This window comes from Sylvia atricapilla, chromosome 20, assembly GCF_009819655.1.
Source record: "Sylvia atricapilla isolate bSylAtr1 chromosome 20, bSylAtr1.pri, whole genome shotgun sequence".
NCBI lineage: Eukaryota > Metazoa > Chordata > Aves > Passeriformes > Sylviidae > Sylvia > Sylvia atricapilla.
This window is the reverse complement of record NC_089159.1, coordinates 1,401,564-1,428,678: the sequence shown is the minus strand read 5'-3', so window position 1 is coordinate 1,428,678 and position 27,115 is coordinate 1,401,564. Positions and strand designations below refer to the sequence as shown.

At 48.0% G+C, this 27,115-nt stretch overlaps 1 protein-coding gene across 5 annotated transcripts in view; it reads left to right on the top strand.

Annotated features, from left to right (window-relative positions):
- Positions 1–27,115, top strand: part of AUTS2 (activator of transcription and developmental regulator AUTS2) — a 774,170-nt gene that overhangs the window by 690,782 nt on the left and 56,273 nt on the right. For all 5 annotated transcript variants that reach the window (XM_066333138.1, XM_066333137.1, XM_066333140.1 and 2 more), the window contains one exon: positions 14,656–14,704. In XM_066333138.1, the coding sequence (XP_066189235.1) occupies positions 14,656–14,704 (49 nt within the window). The remainder of the gene's footprint in view (positions 1–14,655; positions 14,705–27,115) is intronic.

Here is a 27,115-nt window from a genome sequence, read left to right as displayed (position 1 = left end):
TTAAACATTATCTCCTTACCCATTTTGCCATTCACTTTTTGATATGCTGCAGCTTTTTTCCTACCTTAAATCAGTTCCACTTTAGAAGAAGTAAACTCCTGAAAAAGGAGGGGGTAATGAGAAAGTTTTGTGGGAACAAATAGATTAATAACTAATGGTGATGAGATCTGGCAGCCTTTCTTACAGAGTGTGTGCAGAGTGGAATGTCACTGTATTATCAAAGCAAGTTAAAGTTTTATCACAGCTCTCGCGTGTTTTACTAGGTTCTCAAAGCACACCTCCTCCAGTAATGCCTGGAATAATCCAGGCTGGATATAGATCAGTTGATTACCTGAGCCTCAGCAACAATAGCTCAGCTTTGGTCTAATTTTTGCTCTTTCAGCTTCCTCTTCATGGCCTCCCCATCATTCATTTGGATTTGTTTACTTTGTATTTGTCCCTTCCTTCTTGTAGGGTTGAACACTGATTTTGAAGCAAGGGCCTTCATCCCTGCAGATCCTTCAGGTGTTCCATCCCACTGATGGGGCGTGACATTAGAACAGGAATAACCCTGCTAACACAGTAACAACACCACAGTGCTCTGTGCAAGTGTAATTACACTGCTGACATGTTAATTACTGATAGACTCCCCAGTTTACCTGGGACTCAGCTGTCCTGGCTTTCACCAGGTTACCTGGGTGTTTCTGGCTGGTTTTGCTCTCTCAGTAACTGAGCCTTGCAAAGGCTCTGTCTCTAATCCAGCCAAATTTATACAGTGGTGCTGAAGTTTGAATGCCAGAGCAGCCCCATTAGCTTCAAAAGGACTTCTTTTTGTTAAAAGTTAAGCAGATATTTAAATGCTTTGCTAGCTTAGGGTCAAAGTGTTCAGCACCTTGTTGGACTGTGTCTTACCTACCTCCTCATTAAAGATACATCAGACCAGTGTGCTTGTCTTTATCAAGCAGAGAGGTGCAGCCAATTGACTTTATGTGACAGGTAAAAGTGAAGGAGATCAAGGAAGCTTGAGAGACAAAGAAGTTGAGTTTTGTTAGAATCTTAAATGAAAGAAAAATAGCATTTGGCGAGCTACTGAAAATTGTTTCTTGCAGAAAATTGTGTCAGAAGGATTTTATTTTCCAAGGACTTTGGCCAGGACTTTTGGAGAGATTTGGATTTGGGGAGGTTGGACTAGGGCAGAATCGATCTGCTTATTTTGTTGTTGCCTTTTTTGTTGTGAGTGTGGTGGCCTTGCACAGAGCTTTGAGTGCAGACTCCTGCAATCCCAGGTGAGGATGCACAGAAGAATCGGGGGCCTCGGCAGAAGTGTTAGTGAGGCTCTTGCATCAATCTTACAAGGGGGTTGGAAACAGCAGAGTGCCTGGTGGGCTTAATACTGAGTGCAACTGGGCAGCCAATTTACAAGAGGTCAGTTCTATGGCCTGAGTCATCTCCAGTGATGACCAGGGAGGGATTTTCTCCTTGAGCTGCAGCATTAGCTTGATAGTTCTCACGATACAAATTATAAGGTCATTTGCATTTATATTCCCGCTAATGATTATATGAAGAAATAATTTGTTTTGAACACAACACTGTGCCTGTGCTTTCCCTCACACAGTGAAGTCAGCACCTGTGTATGCTGGGCCATTGGTTCCACAGCAGGAAGGTGGGAGGTCCTGGATGGGGTTCTGCTCTCACCAGAGGATCACACAGTGAAAGAAACTGGGCAGCCTTCAGTTTTTGGCACTACCTGCACTGGTCTTCATTGATGTTCCTCCTCTGGGGAGTGGGAAGCAACCATATCCTCTGTCTCCTGTTGCTTGTCCTGCCTCTTGGGCTGCAGGGACCCTCTTCTCTGCCTGTGCTGTTCCTCGTGCCGTGGTTTTTCAAACTGTGCAGTGAGTTGGTTCAGGGGAGATGTGCCAACACCAGTAGCCCATAGACCCCCAGGATGATGGCCAAGGTGTCTTTCCCAAGAGCTGGAATATAGATATCCCTCAGGTGATAATGGCCCCTGCTGCAGGGGCAGAGCTGGGGTCCCCCAAGGACAGCTGCACTTCGGGCTGATTTTAGGCAATTTTCTCTTACTTGATGCCCATATCAAGAGCTTTTGCTGTGAAATGAGAAGTTTCTCCTTCCCTGAGCCAGAGGTTTGCACAGGGAACTGCCCAGGTTCCTCCCATCACTTTTCCCCAGAGGAGGTGACTTTTTCTTCCTACACCTTTTTTTATACATTCTGAAGCTAAGATGCAACCAGAAAATCCTTTTTTAATAAAAACCCAGCAGAAATCCAAACTGTGCAGAGTCAGGTTTACATTTACCCTTCTAAGGCCCATCAGCAGTAGATGGGTGTTTCTGCCAGACCCAGCTATCAGAGTGTTCTGCAAGGAAATATCCCTGATGTTATTTTCAGGCTCAATGAACTCCAGCATATATTTGTGATTTTCCCTGTTATGATGACATCAGGATGGAAACACGAGGCCTGGGACTCAGTGACAGCAGGCAGCTTTCCTGCCACTGCTCATTTACTGCCTTTCTGAGAGCCAGATCCTAAACACTTGAGTATTAACATGATTTCAGCTCTTAAGTAAAACTAAAGAAGCCTTTTCATCTTCCCATTGAGTGACGAGCTCCTTAAGTAGATCACAAGCTTTCTGCTGCTTTGTCTGAGTGAGGAGGAAAACTTTAATTGTTCCCATCTTCTAGTGCAGGTATTGATTAATTAAATGTATTAGCAAAGATCTTGGCCTACTTTTTTGCACCATCAAACAAGTACTTAATGACTATATTACTATGAAAATGGCATTGCTTTAAAGCATTGCATTGGAGCCCCTTTGTACTTTGCTTTCATTTCTTTTTTTTTTTTTCTTTTCCCATTATGAACAATAAAGTTTCTCCTTGTTAATATAACACAGAGGAAGGGAAGGGAGCAGAGAGGAGCTCTCAGCTGAGGGATCCCATCTGGGCCAGGCTGGAGCTGTGGCATTGCGATGTCCCCAGGCAAGAGGATGTGCTGCCAGTGGGGGAGGCTCTCTGCAAGTGCAGGCAGGTCAAGGAGCAAATGTTAGATGGCAAATCTGTACAATTTACTCTAATTTAGCATTTGGTGGGTAGAGATATGAATATGACTCACATGCTAAGATGGAGAAGAGGAGCAGAACTAATAGGTATGTGAGATAAAGAACGCTGCCTCCCACCTCACTTAATCACTTTCTTCCTTTGGGTCCCATTTGTAGAATCTCACTCATTTGCACCTTTCTATCTACGTGTAGGTCTGTCTCCTTCCGCCTCACAGCCCTGTGCTCACCAGTGTGCATCAGAGAATCCCAGAATGGTTTGGGTTGGATGGGACCTCAAAGCCCATCCAGTGCCACCCATGGCAGGGACACCTTCCACCATCCCAGGGTTCTCCACCCCCATCCAACCTGGCCTTGGGCACTTCAGGGACCCAAGAGCAGCCACAGCCCTCACCACATTCATGGGGAAGAATTTCTTTCTAATTTCCTGTCTAAATCTACCCTCTTCCAGTAAATCCATCCCCCTTAGCCCATCACACATCCTGCACAAAGTCTCTGTATTTTGCACACTTGCTGAATGGCAAATACACATGAATCTGCCCCAATTCACACTCACTGTCTGGGCCCCATAATGCCCTCAGGGTTTAAATCCATATTCTAATCTCATATTCTATCCAGGAGTTCTTGGAAATCCTACCTTTTCCTGGCCTCCAAGTGCACCTGGAGTTGGTGTTGCTCAGCCTCTCCAGTTTGCACCTTGCCTGGCTGTGAGGTTTTACTAAATGCTTTCATTTTAGAGCACTTTGAGCGTTTGTACAAGGTTGTTAAGATCTGACACCAATTTGATGCTTTCAGTCTTGATGCTTTTATCCCACCTGTCTTTGCCTGTACCTGCCAACACGTGCCAGCCAGGCCAGTGACCAAAGCCAAGCAGGGCTTCACTGCCTGCAATGACAAAGCATTTCTGGCTGAAAAAAAAACCAAAACTGTTACTGCAGAACACTTCATAAACTGTAAATTTGGAATTCAGGCTTAACATTTTACAGTACCAGCACTGGGAAGTCCCATGTCTGTAACTAAAATGTGTGCCGTGGCGACAATAACACTTGGGTTTTATGGAATGCTGAAAGTTGAGGCGCAGAGAAATGAAATGAGAGCCCAACTGCCTTCAGCACCAGGGAAAAACCTGAAAATACACCCACAGCTGGCTGCTGGTCAACAGCTGCTGGGCCACACTCATACCTGAAATAAAATGCATGGTAGCAACCTCTGCAGACGGGTAGGCTGAGGGCTCTGCTGCACAGGAGTGACTCGGGTCCCATGTTGGGGTGGGAGGGGTGCAGAAACACAGCTGAGTTGCTTAAAATAGCCAGAAAAGGACCCTTAGTCCTTTCTTGCCTTGTTCCCTTCACATTCACAAGCGTTCATCTCTGTCTTTCCTTTTTTTCCATCCTTCCTAGGGGCGATGACTGACAGATTAATATATGTCTAGCTACGTGTCTTAGAAATCAAAAGGAAGGTGCTGTCAGAATCGCTTGTCAGAAAATGAGATTAGGCACACTTGTCATTTGCTGAGGATTGCAGTCTTTCAGAGATAAGGTTGCATTTAATGAGTGTAAAAAGCCTCCTTGTGAAAAAGGGGGTGGTGCAGGAGAGAGAGAATGATTATTTTTCTGGTGTCAGCTGAGTGCTTTATCATATAACTTGATAGCGTGGCACCCTGGCAGGCACTGATAATGGCTGCTGGGGCTATTGCACCTCTTCAGCTGCTCTGCAGCTTCAAAAGTGATGACTTGTTACCTGCTTTTAAACTCCTCTTGGATGTCGAAACCCACTATCCTGGGGGAAAGAAGCAAAAGCGTGTACAGTGTGTTTTAAAGAAAGACCTGTGAAAACACACAGCATAAAGGGAACGTGCTAAATGTATAGCCACTTTCCCCAGCAAACTAGAAAGAATACTCAGCGGGTTTCGGTGAAATATGGAACTTGTCTGACAAGTGAAGGATAACTAATGAGAAACAGAGCTGTATCCCACTGAAACCAATTGTGTTTTGTTATGGAAAATATTTATCAAGCCTTTTTTTTTTTCATTTGTTGGTTCTCCTAACAGTGCCATAATAACTCCTCTTATGTTATGTGATTCGGCTTCTCTCATATGCATCTCAGTTATTTAAATCTGCACTGGGGTGGGTGTTTTTTTGGTTATCAATTGGATATTATCATCTTGTACATGAATATTTTAGGTGAATGTTTCATTCATCAAAGAAATGGTCATTCTTTTGCCAAGTTAATGTCCTTGCATGGTTTAGAAGCTGGCTAAAGGTACAGATTTATTGTTCATAATCTACTTTCTAAATATGAGCTGACAGTCAAAAATGGAATTTATCTGTTCAGCAGAAGAGCCCCTACATTAGCTATGTTTTTGCAACAGTATTTCTTGCCTTGGCATACCTCTTTGAAAATTATCCTTGGAAGAGGAGATTTCTGTCGTATATTCTTCTCATCAAATGAGATGTGATTTTCATTATTTTGCTTGAATGTTAGAAAATGAAAGAAATTACTTGATTGGTTTATGGTGCTGATTCAGCATTTTCTGGACTAAAAATGACCTGGATGACAGAATGGGATTACAGCACGCAATAATGGATGCTTTATTTGGTGATAAGAAAGTCTTTTCTTCTGACTGAGAAGAAAAGAATGAAAAATATTTCTCTTATTAGGTGATTCAGTACCCAGATATTGACAGACAAATTAATTTGAAATACTTCTTCAGTTGCAGAACGTGCTAGCAGGCAGAAATTAGGGGAGGATAATGGCTGCAGCTTGAAAGTGGTGCATTTATGAAGTGCACAACAGAAGTGCTGGTGGATGGGGAAGAATTTATATTTTATCCTCTTACCCAGTGATAGGATCTTATGTTCCTGGTTAGACTTCAGGGCGGATAGCAGCTCAGAGCCCAGCCAGGTCTCCAGGAGCTACATCCAGCCAATCCATGCTCCACAGTGTCTTTAGTAACTCAGAACTCAATCCCCAGGAAGGGCTTTAGAGGAAGAGATAAAATGCAGGCATTTTCTGATGGAAAACTTACAGCCAGGATTCTCACTCTTTGTGGTGGTTGAGGGGAAGGGAAGATGGCTGTGGTGTTCACCTGAAGGATTTCACATTGTTTGGAGAAGCCTGGGGTAGAAATGGCTTCATACACATAGGAGAGTTCGGATTTGTCTTTGCTACAGTGTCTGGGTTCATAAAATTATCCACCCTCCCCAGGTGTGCAAATCTGGGCTAAATTCTGTCCTCGGAAGCAGTGGAGACCACTTAGTATTTTATAGGGCCAAGCTGTAAGGGGATAGGGAAGAGAGAGCAGCCCTATTGTTCCCTGAGCCCCAGGGTTTATCTTTGTTTCCATTTGAAACCCTAATCATAAAACTGCCTGCAGAGTGGTTGCCTTGCTGTTCCTCTAAATGAGAATTCCAGCTTTTATGCTAATTCAGTTTCAGGTTTCTTTGAACCTGCAGTTTATGGGCCTCTGCTTAAAACTGCAATCTGTTCTGCATAAAAGAAGGGATTACAAAGGGGTTTAGTTTTGCAAATGCTGCAGAAAAATAAAAATAATAAAAAAGTTGCACTGTCATTAATATGTTCCCGCAGAAGTTTTCTGCTTTGTCAAATGAAAAGCGTTACTTACACAGAGATTTACCCGGGGATGTTCTACATCCAGAGCTCTGTTCCCCTCAGAAAGGGGCATTTGCTGATTGTGTCCCCCCTTCCCCAGTGCCCTGTCCCTGCTGGAGGGGACACTGAGGGAGCATTGCTGTCCTGCACTGCCAGGGACACCCAGTGCTCACCCCGGGGCCGGGCTGCTCACAGACATCCCCCACAAATCCAGCAGAACCCGCCCTCACCACCAGTTCCTTTTCCTCATGACCTTTTTCCAGCCACACCAGCGGTGGTTTTGCCATTGTTGAGGTCGCTCTGGAGAACAGGTTCTTTCCCTGCATCTCTCAGAGTGTTGGAGTGTAAGTGCCTTCTGCTTGGGACATCGTGCCGTGGCTTGCTGTTCACAGCCATAAAACTCTGCTGATAGCTCCATAAATTCTTTTCTTGGGCAAAGGATCCTGCATCTCTTATCCAGTAATAGGCAAAATCTTGTGTGTTTTCAAAGCATTATGGAGGGCTTTATAAGGCACCGTAATCACGCTCCAAAGTCAGATACCATGGTGTCTTCTGGGAAGGTTAGCAACTTAATGGAAACATAAATGTTTCCAGCCTTTGACAGAATACCAAAGAATTGGAATATCCACTTTTTATGTTGCCAGGAAAAAAGCTGCAGAACCTTCCAGGTGAGGTGAGGTTTGCCATAAATAATTTAATCCAATATAATCTGCTGTAATTTCAATATTCGTTTGCTATTTGTGCCAGAGATGGATAATTCTTTGGAATTACTTTATGACTTGGAAACGAATGTCTGCTTCCCTGCCTGCTGTCTGGGCAGCTTTAGGTCATTTTTATAAAATACTTGGATCTGAAAACCTCTTCCAGAGAGTGAAAGATCTTGAAATTACTTTTGATCCAAGTTCAATGCACTTCATTTGGCTGTTGTTGTGGCAGAAACAAATGTCGATGCTGACAGAGACCACAGACAGATGAAAAAAATTCTGGCAAGGTCCCACATAGATAAGAGACAGAAGGTTTCAAAAACCTATCCAGGCATAACCTAAAGCACAGGAAAGTATTGCTGTCAGGAGAGAGGGAAGCTTGATCCAAAGGCATTCAAATCACTGTGGGGAGGAGTCCCTTTGATTTAATTTGGCTTTGAGTGAATTTCTGAACTCCAAATTTCTCATTCAGAATTGCACAACTCATTTTGCCCGTGTGTAATTTTGTAGCAGGAGAATAGGGGTCCTCGATTTATCTCTAAGGCACGAATAATGAACATAATGAGGCCCGGAGCCCTGCCAATAAACCCTGAGAGCCCCAGGGAGATGAGCAGGTAAACGCATTTCTGATTCCGTGTGTGCTGAGATTTCAGGTGTGGCATGTGGTTAACATAGGGAAAATCCAGTACAGACAAGCCTGTTGTTTAATCCAGGCTAAATGTATCAAATTAAAGTCCTGTGAGGAACCTAGGCTTTAATTAGATCCGTTCCTACCGTGTCAGGATGTGGAAAATCTTGACCAAGGTGCTCATAGAATACAGGAGCTGCCACACCTTGGTACTCTACATTTGATTCCTTGTCCAGGTACAGCCTCACCATCGGTCCATGGAGCCCCCAAGTGCTATGATTGTACAGAGAACACTCTGCCAGCTTAATGCCTTTATTGATTTATTTTTTGGTGAGGACTGGAATCTGCACTCAGGCAACATCCGTGGCCAATGGGCTACAATGGCTTCTGGCCAGTGCCCACTCTTGATTCCACAGACCAGACTTGAAGCCAGTTCTGTTGTGTTTCTAAGAGGAAATGAAAACCACCTCTCTGATAACACAGGATTACCTTTGCAGATAATTTATTTATTAGATGCAAACACATATTTATTAGATGATAAAGAACCTGTGAAAGTTTAAGAGCCAAAGTCCATGCTCAGTCATGGTGTGGAAATGTGGGGATAACCTACTCAGCTGGACAGTCCTGGAGAACTCATTTCCATTGCCAGTCCAGGATGTGAGGCTGCCACAATTCTTTACTTTTCCAGTGGAGAGCACTTGTCCCAGTTCCACCAAGGCACTCCCACCCTGGATCAGCCATGGCACAAAAGCACTGTGGTGTCTGACTCCGGATCTGTGCTGGGTGTGCTCATCTCCTGTGCAGCATTATTGTTCTTTGTACATCTTCCCACCCCGCTGTCCCAGCAGAAACCGCCACAGTCAGTGGCACTGCACCGCAGATGAGATCTTGGAGAAGCCACTGAAGGGGAAAACTTAAATGGATTCTTAAATGGATCATGTGGTGATGGAATGAGGAACGAAGGGGAAGTATTTGCATAAAATCGTGTAGTTCTACATGGGTAATTGGTAGGTGTTCTTTCTTAATTACAGCACTTGTGCTTGTGTGGACAGTCAGATCATGATTCCCCTTCCCCTCACATGCTGTGGGATTTGCTCTGGGCAGGGCCACCAGAGCCACCGCAGCCACCTGCATCCTGTCCCTGCTGAGGGAGAGTTCAGAGCCACCTCGTGCCCTGGGGACAGGAGAAGGGCAGTCCCTTGTCATCTCACATCCCGAGGTGAGCTTGGAGCTGGGCCAGGACATATGTGAATCTTCCCAAGCTACCACTGGATTTTGGGCACATAACTATAACCCCAGCTCAGGTAAGGCTGAGCTAGCACACACGGCTCTTGCTCTGCACTTGTTTCCTGGCTGGTATAGGTATTCCCATCTTCTCCTTAAGGAGAATCACCTCCTCCAGGCTGAGCTCTGCCACAGGAGTTGGAGTGAATAGGACTTGTCAACCCTGTTTCTGAGGATTTAGCTCAAATTCAAGTGTAACCCATGGGAGTTTAATTCCATTAGCACTCCTAGCCCAGTCTGGGTCTGAAACCTATTTCCAGGTTTGAAATCTTGAAAACACTCCCTGGACACAGTCTTGCAAGCCCGTAAATCCCCTCTTAGCACCTATCCCTTTCCCAGGAAACATCTCACCGTATGGAGCTACTGTGCCAATGTGCATAACTGCCTCTCATCTTCCCAGGAAACATCATTTGGCTCCGAGTGCTGCGCTTCAGTGAATAATCATTTATATAATCATGTATCTCTGCATTTATTTTCCGCGGTGGCCATTACTAATGGTGTGCTGCACTTAAGGAAAACCTACAGCGAGTGGGAAATCCACTGCCCGTTGACAATAATGTTCAGTGCAGGAAGTAGTCAGGCGAGTGTCTGCACAGGAGGCTCAGAGAGAAAGCACAGCTCGGCGAGCAGCCGGGGTCCCCGGCAGGCCACCCTGCCTGCAGCTGGGGACGTTGGGTTTTCCCACTTTAAAAAAAAAAAAAAAAATTAATTTCCGTTAAAACCAAAAAAATTGCTAAATGCAATACAATGTTTCCGATCGCGTTTTCCTCCCACGGAGCTCTAGAGAGTGATGTTTGGCGGAGCTTTCGCGAGCGATGCTCGTGTGCGTGTGCCGCCATCCCGGGGCAGGGGGGACTCTGTCCGGCCGCGCGGCTCCCTCGCCCCGCACCGAGCAGCCGCCGCCGGAGGCTCCGCGCAGCCCCGCGGGCAGCCCCGGGCCCGGGGAGCGTCCCCAGCCCGGCCCGGCCCCGCGGAGGGTCCCCGTGTCCCCAGCCCGGCCCCGCGGAGGGTCCCCGTGTCCCCAGCCCCGCGGAGGGTCCCCGTGTCCCCAGCCCGGCCCCGCGGAGGGTCCCCGTGTCCCCAGCCCCGCGGAGGGTCCCCGTGTCCCCAGCCCGGCCCCGCGGAGGGTCCCCGTGTCCCCAGCCCGGCCGCCCCCAGCCCGCGGGAGCCGGCGGAGCGCGGGGCGGGGCCGGCGGAGGGCGGAGCCGGCGGGCGGCGGCGGCGGCTCCGGGAGCGCCGCGCAGTGCGGAGCGGAGCCGGGCGGCGAGAGGGGTCCGGCCGGAGCGGAGCGGAGCGGAGCGGCCGGCCCTCGGGGATTACAGGCTTTGCGAGGCTGTTTCGGCGGGGCCGCAGGAGCCGGGGCCGGGCCGTTGCCTCTCCCCCATGGAATTCACCTGAGCGCGGCCGCGACGGGAGGGACGGCGCCCGGCGGGAGCCCGCTTTGGCTCGGGAGAGGACGGGCATGACTTTTTAAGCCAAACAAAAACAATCGGTTCCTTACGCACCCCTGCAAAGAGCGGAAGAGAACCCGAAAAGCCGCCCGAAGGAAGGGGACGCGCAGCCGCCGGCGCCGGAGCCGCGGAGGCAGGGAGGAGGCGCCGCGGCCGCACCGCCCCGCACCGCCCCGCACCCGGAGGTGCCGCCGCTGCCCCCGGCCGCCGCCGCCGCACATGGTTTTCTTTGTCCTGCTGCCGCTCCTGTAGCGCCCGCTCCGCGCTCCCCGCACGCCGCGCTCCGCTCGCTCCTCCCGGGAACCATCTTGCGGGAGCGGGGAAGGGGTGGGCGGCCCGGGAAGGATGCCCGCCCGGCGGCCCGCGCTCCCGGCCCGCCGAGTCGCTTCCCCTCGGAGGATTAGTTGGGGTTTGGCCGCGGGACGCTGAGAGCCGCGCTGGATCGGAGTTGTCGCACACGCCCGTCCCTCCCGCACCGCCATGAGCCGCGGGCCGGCCGCCCCGCGGAGCCCCCGGACAGCAGGTAACCACCGGGGTACGCGGGGCTCGGCACGGCTCGGCACGGCTCTGCGGGGCCCGGCACGGCTCGGCACGGCTCTGCGGGGCTCGGCACGGCTCTGCGGGGCTCGGCGGGCGGGAGGGAGCGGCCGCCGGGGCCGGGCGGAGGGGCCGCGCTGCCTCCGCGGGCAGGTGCGGGCCCGGTGCAAAGTGCCGCGGCGGGGCCGGGCCGTGCCAGCCGTGAGTCAGGCTGCGCTGTCTGGACAGGAAATATTTTAGTCATACATCCCCTCGAACGGCAGCACATTATCACATTCCTTGGTGAGGGAAAAATACTCTTTGGGTCATTTTTTTTTTCTGTGTGGTTTGTTGGGGTTTTTTTTTTCTTTAAGCCCAGGGATTGCTGACTTGTTTCATTTCGCGGTGAAAAGGATTAAGCTGCGCTTGGTAACAAGGGGATTTATAAGGGAAAACGGCCAAAGTGCGAGGAAGGGAACTGTGTGTCACCAGCTCCGGCTCTGTGCAGGAGAAACCGAGGGAGCTCCTCGGGCAGGGAACCCCGGATAACCCGGTGCTGTCCCCAGATGTCACGGTGCCAGCAGACAGTGCTCATCAAGTGCTCGAGTGAGACCTGGGAAGATGGAGATAAAGGGGAGCGAAGAGAGAGTTGCGTTTGGCTGGTGAAAGGGAAGGGAGAGCCGAGCTGCTCTCCGCCGCTGGAACATCCAGGTTCGGCCACATCGCACCCGCCGTGCGCATAAAGGCACTTTGTTGTCTGCGCCCATTCCTGTCCGCACGGAGCAGGGTTGAAGTCAGCACCGCACAGGCACTGAATTTCATCCTTTTGGAGAAGTGCTGAGTTGTTGCGGGTTTTTGAATCAGGCTTTTTTGTTCCTTTAGTGTTGTCGCGTGATGCGACTGCCTAGCTGTGGAAAAATAATAGTTGCGTGGAAATTGATACACTGTGTGTCTGCTGGCAGAGATTGTGTTCGCCTCTGTGTCACCGGTGCATCACCTTAATTGCTATTTTGTATTTAAAACCCAATTTTTTAATAAGGAAACAGGCGGGCCAAGTTCATCTCGCCGTTCCAGCCAGCGTTTGGGTTTGGGTTATTTTCATGGTAACGCAGGCAAGTGTGGTTATTTCAAATTGCTCTTCCTTTCGGCTGTGTGTGGTCAGTAACGCAAAATGAACGAGCTTTGTCATTGTAAAAGAATTCCTTTTTTAGATGCATGTTACGTGGGTAGTCATCTGCCGGGTTGCTCCGGAGCACTCCTCGGGCAGGCGGCGTTTTGTTCGAGGTGTGCCACTTCCAGGTGTCACAGCACTGCTTGTGACTGGGCTGTGCGACAGCACGGGAAAAGATTGCACCTGAAAAGCCACGGCTCAAAAAACAATCTCTTGGTTTATGCCTGACATTAAAGGAAACTTCTTAAAAAGATGTTTTCCTCTTTGTAGTGCTTGGGAAAATCAAGCGAGTAGGAAACATGGAGCTTCCCTGTGCTGTTTTGTTTTGAAACAGTAAAATAAAGTAATAGCTGGAGCTGTAAGAAGTTTGTTCGGCTTTTAATATTGGATTTTCTTTCTAAAAAGAAGGACTGGTTCAGAGAGTTTTGACTTCAGGGAAAAGCTGCATTTGAGAAGACAACAACAGCTGAAATTCACTGGGAAAGATTATTTTTAAGCAGGCTGATTGGCAAGAGTAGGAAAGCATTGAGCCTCTTGTTGGACTAATACTGGGCTGCTCTTTAAAGCACATGGCCTTCTTGATCTCTTCAATTTGTGCATTATTCACATATTTTCATTAATTTAGAGAAAGTCGTCACTGAATAATAAATCCATCATTGGGTAATAAATCCAGTGTTTACAAGGTATTTAATTGAGACGAAATGCACCAGCTCGGCTTTCAAATAAGCCAGCAGTAATCTAGTAAAATTTGTCTCGAAGTCTGAAAAAGAATAAAGGTATTTTTAATAATTAATCACAGAAATCCTGTCTGTCACTAACTTGAGGGCAAACAAATTTTTTCAGTGTGTTCCTACACTGTGATGCACAGCCTGAGCCGTGTCTGCTCATTTATGGGGAGTTTCACATCCAAGTTTTTAGTGCAGTTGAGATAGCGAGCGTATGTGTTGATTGTCTGGTGATTTTTATCTGGTTTTGAATGGAGAAATTCCTTCCCTTTAACAAAAAAAAAAAAAACCCGCAGCCCTGTTTCCAAACAGTGTTTTCAATTATTGTCCCTGAATCCAGCAAGAAGACAGCTTCTAGGGAAAAAATAAAATCTTTCTCAAGTGCTGCATTTTAACCCTGTTGGCAGTGTTCTGTTCCTGAGCACGTTTTCCCTGTATTTTCCAAGAGCAGCCTGTTTCTCAGGGGCTGGGTGCAGGCTCCAGTTTGGAATTGAAGAGCTCTGTGCTTTTTTTGGGTGCAGAGGTTGGAGAAGTTTGAGGTGTAGCTGCCTGTGTGTGTTTTGTGTGTGCGTGCCCAAAGGCAGCAGCACACAGCTGGCAGAAACGGAGTGTTTGGTGCTTTTGGGCTCGAGGTGTTGGCAAAATGAACATTTTCAGCGTTCCTCCCCTGCCTGGTTTTGTGCCGTTGGAATTGCTGAAAGGGGGAGATCAATGGTTTTGTGTGAAAGTGAAATAAAGCTTTTTGTATGGGTGGAGAGCTGAGCTGGCACCCTGGCATAGAAACAGCAGGAATAGACAAGCTACTAGCACAATATTAAGGGGAAAAAACCTCTGGGGATAAAGGTGGCTTGATGAAAAAGAGAAGGTTTATTAGTTTACTCAGCAAGGTGTCAAGAATCAGTTATTCTGAGGAAGGCAAAGCTGACGTGGAAATACGCACTGATCCTAAATACTGACACGCTCTTTATTTTTCAAAGAGTTTGCAACAGCAGTTTATGAAATTACTAACCTAAGTTATCAACGCTGCTTTGAAGGTGGTAAAAATCGAACGTTCACACAGCAGGGATCCCAAAAATACTTTAAAAATTAATTAAGAAATCTGCAGTTCTGGAAATTCCTGAGACCGGGCTGTCTGGTTTGAAATCATGACTCTCCTCCGTCGCAAAATCAATGTCGGAATGTCTTGGATAATGGCAGTACAAAGATACAGTGTCTGTGCAGCTCATGTTGAAGAAAACCCCCGTTTCTTTATGAAATAGAATCTTTCCAAAGAAATATCTGCACTGCAGGGCGGCGAAGCACAGCCAAACAGCACCACCTCATGGACACGGCCTCCGGAGCCGCCGCTTCCAGCGGCCCTGGGTTTGTCTCCTGATTTGTTTCCCCAAAATATACACACCTCTGCCTGTGCATAAATACACCGCCGTGCCTTCGGAAATCTATCACCGCTAGAAAATGTAACTTCTTTTTTTCTTTTTTCTTTTTTTTTTTTTTTTTTATTGGTCTTTCAGGCATCTGATGCCAGCTCTGAGAAACTGTTCAACGCTGTCACAAATAAAGGTAAGGCTGTAATTCACATCCCAAACAGATTTATTTGCCTTTTTTTCCCCCACACGTTTCTTTTCATGGCAATTTCAATGGGAGATGAAATGTAACTTGTCTTGCAGAAATGTCGCAATCAGCTTGTTAGTGCTTTTTATGTTTCTCTGGGTTTCAGACGTGTTCTGTATGCTTGGTAATTGCTTTGCTTAATATAAAATATAGGCTTTAAATAATGCATTGCCTGCCAGGTCAGAATTAATTTAAATAACAATATTAGGGAATAGTTTATTTTACAAATGGCTTTAATTTAAGCTCATTTAAATAACTGTAAGAGTTTTCAAAATGTTTTAACTTGATTGTTACTCATCAGCTCCATGATAGACGTGGAATTATGAATAGCCAATTTACACTGCTGACAGTAATAACCAGCCAACGTTTAGTATTCACAGGATAATAGTCATAAACCATGGCTTACTGTGCTGTGTGCTTTCTGTAGAGTTAATAAATGATAGAGAGGGCCACATTTAAATATTCAGTATCCCATTAATTTCTTCCAAACAGCAATCCAAAGACAGAGTGGCTAATGATATAACAGTACATTAAGGGAAAGCTTGCCTTAAATCAGCGCCCGTGAGCTGCTGTGCAGAGCTGGGCCTGGAGCACCCTTGTTGGAAAGGTTTTGGGGATCCTTTGGGTGTCATTCTTGGTTTTAGTCTGGTGTTTTTGTGAGGAGGGTGGAGGGAGCAGCTCCAGGCACGAGTTGCACAAACAACTATAATTCAAAGCCTTGAAAATGCATCTGGTTTTTTACCTCAGTGTCCTGCTTTTCTCTGGCAGCACATGGGAGATGCCTGGAAAAGGGTGAACTTCCAGCTTAAACCCAGGGGTTTTTCTGGTGGGGTTTGGAACTCTCCAGTCAGTTTGTGAGTCAGTTTGTGTTAGAAGAGGCAGATTTGACTCATTTGAAATTCAGGTGTGTTGTGTTGGCCAGGTGTGGATTTGTGCAGTATTTGCACCGTGTGCTTCTCCCCGGGTTTGGTTTGTTACTCCAGGGAGTCATTGCCATGGTTCTCTGTGCCTTTTAATTCCTCGAAGCTGTGGTGGTTTAACTGGGGACAGAATGTGACCCCGTTACCTTTGGGATTCCCATGCTGATCTGCTGCTGCTTCTGAAGGCTTCTGCTGCATATTGAATTATACCTGGATTTAATTGCATTACGGATCCATAGTCCTGTTTTTCGTGTATTAGCATCCTCTGGAAGTACAGTCTGGATTATTTCTGTGGTCTAACCAGGTTATCTCCTCTGGCAAGCTGATTTATCCTTTGTGATTAATGGCATTTACAGGTTCCCCAGGCCCCTCCGGAGGCTGAGAATAGGTGGCACAGCCATGAGAAGGGAAGAGCTGCATGTCTGGAGTGACCCCAGGCCCCCAAACTACATGTGACTGCATCTTTATTTTGCTAATTTGCTATAAAAAGCTTTGGCGTTTGAGCAGCCCTTTCTTGGGGCTGGCCAGGGCAGGAGAAGGCAGGGTGAATCCACATTCCTGGCGCAGGACTGTAACCAGGGCGAGGGGCTCCTCTCCTCCCCGGGAGGTGGCTGATGAAGAGTAGGCCCCTCTGCCTCTTCCTTTGGGTCTCTTTTTTTGACTCAAACACATTTCCCACATTCTTATTGCTGTTTACTTACGGGGCTTGATTCGTGGCATCCCTTTGGATGTGAATACCCATGCTTGACAGGGAGCCTTTTCTTCCGAGGTACTTTTCTTTGGTGATTTAGTTCCCTTGAAAGGATTAGGGTTTCTTTGTGTAGCCTAAAATCAACATGGGCTTTTCGAAGCTTTGCTTGGGAAACCGTACACAAATAAGCTTTTTAGTTGATGGTAGATTATTCCTTTGCCCCTTATTTCCATCAAAATGGCATCTTTCTTTTCTCCTCCTGAGTTTCCCCTTAAAGCCATATGCTAATTCCTGTTGGTAACATGAATGACAAGGGAGGAATCAATGCAAATCCAGGTGCGGCCAAACTAGGCTGGCTGGTATTTTCTTTTTTTTTTTTTTTTCTTACCCTCTTTTTTTTCTTTTTTTTTTTTTTCCACTGGGAGAAAGAGATTAAGGGGAAGGAGAACGGGAAAAGCATAGGGGACAGTTTTGTCAAAGGGATTAGCATTCAGAGTACAAAATATCAGGAAAAGAAGCTCAGAAAAGCTCCCCTGTTTGGAGATAATGTCAGTAATTGCTGCCAGGCAGGTGCTGGGCTCTCTGCCGGGGCTGGGGGGGTGTTCCTGCTCTGAGTGCTGCCCTGGGGAGCTCCCAGTGCCCGGGGGCTGTCAGTTTGAGAAATCCTGAGTTCAAGTTCCCTCTCCGCAGCTCAGGCTGTTTCCAAGCCAGCTCTTCCCCACTGTGTTGTCCACGGCTGCTTTTGCCAAAAGCAAGAAAACTCACTGGTAAGAAAGGTCAGATTTGCATTGGGTAAATCGTGACAAAACCTTCCAAGCTGCCAGGCTGGGAAGGCTGGACAGGCTGACAGCCTCTGCGTCCGTGGTCACTCCTCGTGAATGTCCCACAGCCACCCGTGTCTCACACGCTGCTTGGGGTTTTCTTGCCCTTTTTTATTGTTATTATTTTTCAGTGTTCTTCATAACTGAAGTAGCAGAAATGATGGTAGTAATGTATTTATGGAGCATGTAGAAATTTTGAAGTATTTTCCATCTCATGTATACATTTTGCCTCCTTTCTGTCATTTTGTTGTGGACTTCAAGGCTTAAGATGTGCTCAGGCTCAAGGAGTGATGGATTAGTGTGGATGTGTAGTGTGGGACAGTGCCTTCCTCAGAAACACTAGGAATTGAAAAAAAATCCAGAGCCAAGTGAAATCCCCCCAACCCTCTCTAGAGGAGCTGGTAAAAGCCCTTAAGAAGTCTCTCAGCTCCTGTTTAGGACTTGGCTGCCCTTGGAGCTGAATGGAAAGGTGCATCACTGAAACCAGAAGGGTCCTGGGAGCTTTGAGGGGCAGCCAGTGGGTGTTGGGGTCTCTCAGGGCTGGGAGTTGTGTCAGAGCCGAGCGATGGGAAGGGTTCTGGGGTTCCCCTGTCACCTCCACGCTGCCACTCCCAGGTCCACAGCCCTCAGTGTGTCTGCAGCAGGGCTGGGAATTTGGGAGGGCTGGAGCTTGGTCCCCAGAGCAGGAGTTCCTGTGGCTGCCACTAAATGAGTGGTCCCTGGTCGTGAATCAGAGCCCTGCACTCCTTGGCCCTGGCAGGAACACCTTGTAGGGCTTAAATTGCCCAGGGAGTTGGTTCCCTTGGGAATATCCAGGTGGCTGTGCTGGGAGGGGAGCACCCAAGGGTCTGGGCCCTTGGTGATGTTTGACAAAGGAGCTGTCAGTGTCTGAATAAATGAGTTGGAGAAGAGCTGGCAGAGGAGAGCATCCCTCACCTGCAGCTCTCACTCTTTGTGGGATGGCCCTTCCCTTTGGGATTGCTGTTGGTAGTCTGTGTGTCACTGAACAGCAGAACTGCCCCACACCCTCTGAGAGTTTCACCTCAGCACCATTAATCCCAGACAAAGTACAGGGTTTGTCCATGAATTTTGGTAACATGACTTCTCAGCGTAATTAAATTCCATTATGTCTCAATAATTTAAATGCACACATCTGAAGCTGCAGAGCAGGCAGCTCCTACTATGACTGTGTGGTTCATTTATGTTAACTCCCTCCTACATACCCTTGGAAAACAGCTTTTCTGGAAGGGAGAAATGAGTCCCAAAGTGGTGAAGTTTTCATTTGTGCTGTATATTGAAGTTTGCCTTTGATCAGAAGCACAATTGGGCTGTTAGAGCTTTTTATGTTCAAATTGTTTACAGGATGTTCATGTAAAGTTTATGAATCCTTCTGCTGTATGGCACCACCAGCTGTCAGGGAAATATTTATACTCTCAGCTGGAGGCAGATCAAGGCATCTGGGTTAGGAGGCTTCACTGGTGGCTGAAATACCAGTCACATCAGGCCCTGGCTTTTTAGGTGGTTCTACAGCAATATCCTGCCCTAGAAAAAACCAGGCGTGTTGTTGTTTCTCCCCTTGGCTTCTGTGGTGAAGCATTACTTGAGGATCCTCTACAACATCTGTTTCTGTAAACAGGCAGGGAGCTGAAGCTGACAATTCCTTCCCTGCAGATCCCTTCACAGGAGATCCTTGGCTGTGGAGAGGTGCTCTCACTCTTAAGTAAACCATCCCCACAGCATCTCAAGCTGCATGTAAGTGGGTCTAGTACTCTGCAGGCAGCAGATGTGCAGTGTTAACGTGGTCACTGTGCCAGGCTGGGGCTGCCTCCTCCTTTCCAGGGTCTGGAGGAATCCACAGAACATCCTCACTCACTTGGGGTGTGTTCTCACCCTCGCTTGCAGTTTTTGGGGTGGCTACTCCTTGCCGCCTCTTCTCACTGAAATGCCTCTTCTTCGCCTGCTCTTGGAGCTCTGGAGCAGCCCCAGCACTGCAGGGAACTGGCCCCAGGCCAGCAAACCTCAGCGACTGCTGAATCATCCCAGATGTCTGGTTTTTTGGCAGCTCCGATGTGACCCCCACAGGTGACACCCTGACAGTGGTGTCTCCTCGCCTTTCTGGCAGAGGCTTCCCTGGTGGCTTTGAATCACTGGTTTGCTGGTGTTGTGTGGGTTTCAAATGCCTTTTCAGGATTTTCCATGTGGAAATTCAGTGTCTCGTTAGGGAGAGGCTGAGCACTGGAAAAAGCTGTGGGTTTGGAGAGCCTGGATTTCTGGTACCTCTCAGTTAGATTAGAAGAGCTCCTGGGTCACTTCACTCTTGACTTCTGAGTGAAGCAGAGAAAAAGGCAGATAAATGTCTTGAGATGGTGCTTTGTTCTGCTGCACAAAAAAAGTGAGGCACTATTCCTGTGCCAGGGAGGCTTCATCTGAGCAGGGAATTTGTTCATAACATCCCTTATGGCTGTACCTCCTGAGCACAAACCACCACCCTGCTTCAATTCTTTTCCATTCCATGCCCTTTTCTGCATGCTGCTGGTTTTTTGGCTGGACTGTGGCTGCCAGCTGAGCTGTGCAGGGCTGTGGGGTCCCAGTGCTGGGAGGTGCCAGAGCTGTGGGGTCCCAGTGCTGTTCCATACCTGCAGGAAAAGGTCACTGGACAATGTGATGTGCCCAGAGGGGCAAGTGAAAATCTGAGGTAGCCTCTTCCAAAGATTTCAGATTAAGTTGTTAAACTTACAAAACAGAACCCTGTCAAGGCTTCACAGGTAACTTTTAAGTTAGTAATTCAAAATAAAAGCAGGAAGCACCAACATGGTGCAAGCTCCTGGAGGCATTGGCTTTTCCTGACCAAAGCAGCAGAGGGAGAAGCTGGAAGTGTTCTGGGCATCCCGGCCCCTTTGGGCTGGTTTCAAGTACTCTTTGTGGTCAGCTGGTGATCACATGCCCCCAAGAGTTCATTTAAGGCTGTAGATTTTTGCAAAGTCAAGTTATTACAGGCTAGGGAGCAAAATGGCAATATTTGCTAACACAATTGTACCTAATATGGAGGGAATATTTGTTTTGTAGATTAGCCTATACTTGATTTTCTCAAAAACACATCAGTGTTGGGCTGTAAAATTGTGCTAATTGGTTCAAAAGAAGGTGGAAAAATTCTTAGGATGGAGGTGTTTTGGTGACAGAGATCCTGCCTTGCCAGACCTGTGGCTGGGGGAGTCCAGGCTGGATGCTGCTGTGAGATTTGGTGAGTGGAGCATCCTGCAGACCTCCCCTGTCTGGCCTGCTGTTAGTCTTTCCCTTGTAATAAAATGTTATTTTCTCTGAAAATGTATGTTTATTTAACTAGGTCTCTTTTTGCTTCACAATCTGGATTCCATTCAGTCAGTTACCACTCCAATTAACTAACAATTATTTAACATTAACAGTAATTACAGACGCCAGTTAAGCGCCTACAGATGTCAACTGTTAGCTTTGTACCTAATCACTCAATGAAATGGAGAAAGTTCAACAAACATCAATTAGCCAAGCAATTAGTATGAGGTAGGAAAGAGCATGTTATCGTGTGTGAGCTGATTCAATTTATTTTATTTTGTCAGTAAAACACACACAGGCAGACAAGCAGCAATGAGTTGCTGAGATTAGATAAAGCTGTATTGTTTTGCTGCTTATACAAGACTTTTTTTTTTCCCCCTCCTGTTCTCTCCCTTACATAGCTTCACTGTGCTTTGCCAGGCATTTGTTATCTTATCAAATGCATTTCATTTCCACTGGAAAAGCAGAGCAATGTCACAGCAGGGGGGCCACGTTTCCATCGGGTGTCACCTGAGCAGAGCCACTCCTGCCAGGAGGCTCAGCCTGGCACTGGCTTTAACCTGGGTTTGACCTGGGTTTAACCCAGGAGTTAGGCCAAGGACACCACACAATGGATCTGTGGCTGTACAACGTGAGCTCCTTCACTGGGTTTATCATTTAATGCTGGTTCTGGATGGACTCTGGTTTCCACAGCCCCGTGCCTGGGTTGTGAAGGGACCACAGGGCACCCTCCAGGCCCAGCCAGGGGACAGCTGGGACAGGGGACAGCTGGCACAGGGCATTCCCAGGACGTGCCACTGTCACCCCCAGCCATGGAGAGGAGCAGGGGTGCCTTTAGCAGCACCGTGGAATATTGTGGGGATGGTGTGCCCTGCATGGCTCAGAAATAAAGTAAAAAGAGAAGGAATGGCCATAAATTAAATTTACCTTTAACTTTACTTACGTTGCCTGGAGAGAAGTGGTTGATTCCCAGCCACCATCCAAGGTGCAGCACCAGCCTCTCTTCTGAGATAGTCTGCAGTCAGGAGAGCTGTGCAGAAAGCTCAGGGTGTGCCTGTGGGGTGCTCAGGGGGTGGTTATGGGGTACAGGGATTGCCCAGGCTTCCCAAACACCCAGCTGTGCCACCAACCCTCCAAGTCACCTCCCCAGCCCTCCTCCCAAAGGATCTAATGTCTCCTCACTTGGCACAGTTACACAGCCCAGGCAAGGGCTGTTAGACAGATACTGTAGTTTAAAAAAGGAAGAGCACCCCAGAATATCCCACATCCTACAGTCCTGACACTCTGGATGTCAGTAGGAGTTTTGCATGGGTGTCTACAGAAATTGTGGATTTTTTTCCTTTTTGGTGTTTTTATTTTTTTTTTTTTAATAAAATATTAAAAGATACTTAAAACGAAAGTGAAAAGACTTTTTTTTTGTTCCAGTTCTCAGCTGTTCCCCAAGCAAGAATGCCTTTTGCCTTCAAAAAGGTTGGACAGGGTTTGGAGCAACAAGGTCTGGTGCAAGTGTCCCTGTCCACAACAGGGGCTGGAATGAGATGAGATTTGAGGTCCCTTCCAACCCAAACCATTCCATGATTAATCACCACCACCCTGATATATTTTAAATGTTTCTCCACACAAAACAGTCCCACAAAGTCAGATGTTATTTTATCCTGCAGACTGCCCACAAAAGCCCATGAAGTTCTATGAATTAGTTGCTGTTTTCCGAAGTGTGGGAATAGGAGTGGAGAACCACAGCCAGATCTCACTGTTGCTTTCCAAAATCTCAGCTTTTTTTTCTTTTTTCCTAGAAAAACTGAGTCTGAACATGTGAAGAAACTCTTCAGTGTATGACCTGAGTGCAATAATATTTGTCTGAGTAGGCAGAAAAACTGAATTCAAGCTTCCCAGTGAGAGCCACCACTTTCCTTCTGGTGGCAAAGAAAACTTTGTGAAGGATGAAACTTTAATCTGATGAATTTTTAGCTTTCTCAGGGCTCAATACAGATTATCCAAAGAAAAAGGCAGGGCCTGGTCAGGAAGGGATTCTGTGAGTCTCAGGAGCTGCAGGGGGTTGTGAGAGAGCATTTCTGGGTCAGGGGGCAGAATAAACTGTTTTGTCCTTGTTCAGGCTTCAGCTCAGTGTTGTGCTTCCTTGCTCCACTGACTTCAAACACTTGTTAACACCCAGCATTTCCTTGAGTGCTCTGCTGGATGAGAGCCACAGGAATAAATCCTGGGACACCCTGGGGACTCTCAGCCACCCAGGATCACTGAGATTGCCTTTTTTCTTATCCCTGCTGGATGTTGATGGATGAGGGTGACTCAAGCTCCTTTTGCTGTCCCTGTCCCCCCAGCAGGTCCCATTCTCTTCCCCCACCTGGCTGCTGCCCTGGCTTTGGGCACCAAATTGTGCAGTGGGAGCTGAGTGATTTCTCATCAGAAACCCAAACACAGGAAAAAAATAAAATTAAAAAAAAAAGGTGATTTTGCAGCAGAGTTGCTCAAGTGAAAGATGGGGTGGGAGGAGGCAGAGCCTGGGCAAGGGCAGAGGTTAGGGTTTGGAGGTGCTGGAGGAGCAGCCCAGGGTCAGGACACAGCCTCAGCTGCCATCAGCCTTGTCCTGCTGTTGTCCAACACGTTCAGTTACTCAGTGTAACAAATCCTGTTTTCCAGGCTGGATGTGTCTGGCTGAGAGAAGCCTCAAGTGTCTGAAAGGGCCTTGCACAATGTTCAAGTGGTTTAAAAAAGCCAATATCAATGTATACTTAGAAAGGGGCAAACAAAGGAGCAGATAAACTGAGTGAAGTGCCCTTTAGAGCAGCTAAGGGCCTTGACTTACATGTGCTGGTAGAGGGAGCTGGAGGGGGCTCCTTCTGTGACTTATCACAGAACTGAGAATCCCAGAATGGTTGGGTTGGAAGGGACCTTAAAGCTCATCTCATTCCTGACCTCTGCCATGGCAGGGACACCTCCCACTGTCCCAGGTGCTCCAAGCCCCAGTGTCCAGCCTGGCCTTGGGCACTGCCAGGGATCCAGGGGCAGCTCTGGGCACCCTGTGCCAGGGGCCCCCAATTCACAGGGAAGAATTTATAAGCCAAAAATTTTGTTCCCAAGAAACTTTTTTTTTTCTTTTGGAGCTGTAGACACCAATTTGCTAAGGCTGTTTAGAGTGGGGCCAGGAGAGAGTTTACAAGTCCAGCAGCACAAAATCCAAACCCCACCAGAGCTGTAGTCTGTGTTAGTGCAGCAAGATTGCCCCTGGCACTTGAAATCCTGGCTCAAGGCACACTCACAGCTTGCCCTGAGCCCTCCAGAGCCACCTGATTTATTCTGATCTCCTGTTCACAGCCAGAGGAGCTCCCCAAACATCCTCTTCCCCCTCACCTGCAGTGATTTAAAGGTCATGCACAGCATGGGCCAAACCCCCTTCTTCCCCAGCCCCTGTGGGAACCTGGGTCACTTGGTCCTCTGAGGGTCCTTCATGGGGTTTCACAAACGTTGGGGGATCTGGAGAACTGGGGCCACCTGGGCCAGCTCAGCCCTTGGTGAGGGAGGTGGGGAAGAGCCTGGGAGGAGGGATGAGGTGAAAGCGCTGCTGAGCTCCCACAGCCATTTGCTATAGTTCCCAAAGACTTCAAGTTAGTGGGCAACTTTTGGAAATGAGAGGCAAAGGAATTTGAGTGGCTGGTAATAGAAAACAGCTGCTGCAGAGCAGGCAGGGTCCTCAGGAAAAATGACTGCATGGAAATGGGTCTGCCAAGTAATAAAGCCACAAATAAATACTTCGTTCATTTACTAGGTTGTTGGTCCCATAAGCACTGAAACTTCATTTATTAAGAGAAGCAGCGTTCAAAAATCAAAAGCAGATGAGCAAGGCCCTGGTTTTGCTGCTGCTGGCTGGGTTTATTGCTGGGCTTGTATGCCTGCAGCCTGTGCAGCTTTCAGCAGGTGTGGGAACTGCCTGGGGACCTCAGCACCAGTTTGTTCTGTCCTGTGACAGTAACTGTTGGGATTTTTCTGTTCTCCTTGTTGTTGTTGTCTGTGTTGCTGAGATAAATGGTTATTAAAATCTGACTCTGGCAGTTTTTCAGTGCCCAGCAGGACCTGCTGCCCCTGGGGACGGGTGGGGAGCTGTGCCAGGAGCACAGTGCCTACTGTGGATCTCAGCCTCAGGGGTGGGTCAGCTTTGGAACTACAAATACCAGCTCTCCTGGCACCCTGGGGTAGCACAAAGAGACTGTTGTCCTTAAGAGAATTGCTCTCCCAAGGCAGTTAATCCTCAGGTATGTTGGTTAGGGAGGCAGGGAGACACTTCAGGCTGTGATAGATGGAAAGTCTGATCCTGAGTTTCTGACACTCCTGAGAGGGAACAGCTGGAATCTTTCCTCTTCCCTCTGATTGCATCTACGAGAGCTTCTCTAGGTACTGTTCTTCAGGTTCTCCTGATGATCTTCTGAGGTCTAAGCAGGTCATACATAGTTTTTATGTGGAAGAAATGGAGTGAACTCCTGGGCTCTCACCTATCCCTTCATCAGAAAAGGCAGAGGAATGATCTTGGTCTTCATTCTGGTCTTCATTCATTGCCAGAAGTTCAGCCTTGTGTTTCTAGCTCCTAGTCAAGTGGGTGTTGATTTGAAGGTGAGGATTGTTGCTGTATGAATAAACAGCTTCCAGAGCCTTTGGGATCTGGGAAAGATTTACCATGTGGGTGGAAAGATGGAAAGCAGTCAGGGTTTTGGAAGGAGCAGAGTGGGAGGGTTGTGCCAGGTTCTCTGAGTTCAGGGATAAGAGCATGCTGGGGAGCAATCCTGAGCACCAGTTCAGCCTCTTTCCCCACGCCAAGAGAAATCCCATGGCTGCATCAGATGCATTCAAAGCTGCTCCAGGCACAGTCATTTCGAAGACGTGGTTCTTGAGCAGCCAGCTCATTTTAACCCAGGTATGTGAACAGTGGTGTCTGGCTGCAGACAGGGTGAGCAGCCCTCAGAACACACCAGCAAGTGCCTGCAGGGGTCAGAGGGATGGGCTGACACTGGCACTGGGCACTGTCCCTGTGCCCCTGGTGCTGCTCCCTGTAGCTGTAACGTGAGGGTTGTGGGTTGGAGACAGGCAACAGTAACTTCTCAAATTCTGAGCAACAGCCTCGTTTTGTTGTTCCAAGCTCCCTTTTATAGCCAGTTTGAATTTCCCAGGGTTGGGAAGCCAGCTGGTTGGGAATCTCTGCACCACCCAGATCTCTGGCCGGTGCTGTGTCTGCATGCAGGGCTTAGGTGGGGAACCTGAGGTCTTTGTTCCCCTAAGGGACTTCTAGAGCAAGCCAGGTCAGCCAAATTGGATCAGTTATGATCAAACTCATTGTGTCCAGCTGCAGCCCAGCTGTACATTGCTGCATGCAGCAAGAGAGGTGTCCTGTCATCTGCAGCCAGCCCTCAGCCACAGCCATGAGCAAACAGCTCCTTGGGACCTGCTCAGTCCAGGCTCCAAGAGAAATCATAAACCTTTGGGTGCAGAACCTCATCCTTGGCCACTTGTAAGGGTAAAGCCAAACCACCTGGCCCTATGATTGAATTAGAAAACTCTTGTTTCTGTGTTGCAAAGGTAACTTTTCTTGTCTAACAGCTATTTTCAGAGCTGGGGGTCAGTGTTCCTTCCTAAAAGGTGGCTTTTGTACCTGCTCTTGGATTTTCCCAGTGGTTCCTCTAGATACGTTATGCCCAAATCAGTGACCTGTGAATTTGTTCTTGGAAGTTTCTTATCTTCTAGAGGCGGGTGTATCTGCATAAATATTTTACCAAAATAAATATCTTCTTAAGGTGACCCTCAGGAAGTGTCCAAGGCCAGGCTGGGTGGGGTTTGGAGCCGGCTGGGATAGTGGAAGGTGAGCCCAGGAAGGGGGATTGGAATGAGATGAGCTTTGAGGTCTTTTCCAACCCAACCCGTTCTGTGATTCCCTGATTCTTCAAAAGGTCATGGCCCATTGCTGCCCTCAGATGCTGTGTGCACGTCCTGTGATGTGGAGTTTGGGTAGATCAGGCCCAGTTTGATCAGTCAGACAGGTCAGAACCTCTTCCCACAGATGGTGCCCGAGGGTGTCCTCTGCAGAGCCCGGCTCTGTGCAGCGCCAGGGGGGTTTGGGGGCTCCCTGGGTGTGACCCCATTACTGAGCAGTCCCGTGGACAGCAGGTGACACCCACAGGGCAGCAGGGAGGACTTGTGCCCTACCCTGGTGCTCCTCAGGTCACTCCATGTCCTGTGAGCAGCCTTGTGGGATGGTGAGCCTCCACTGCGCCGGTTCTCCATCTGCTTCTGGAGCTGCTCTCTGTACCTGATGCTGACTCTTGGTCTGAAGTCGTCACTCCACAGCCCACCTTTGGCCCTCACTCTGTGCACGCCAGGCCCACGGCCAGGGCTTGTGGGAATCACTGTGATACAATTAAATGGTGATAACAATCGTCTGGCAAGCTGTTCCACTTGTCTGGAAAGGGCTGGGCAATATGTGCATGTGGGACAAGTCTGTGCATCTTTTGAATTAATAAAAAAATTAGGTTCGTTGACAATCCAGCCTGCAGTAAATTAACATCTTGCCTAAATAGCTGACAGCTTGAAGGAGGGGGTTGGTGTTTTAATACTTAAG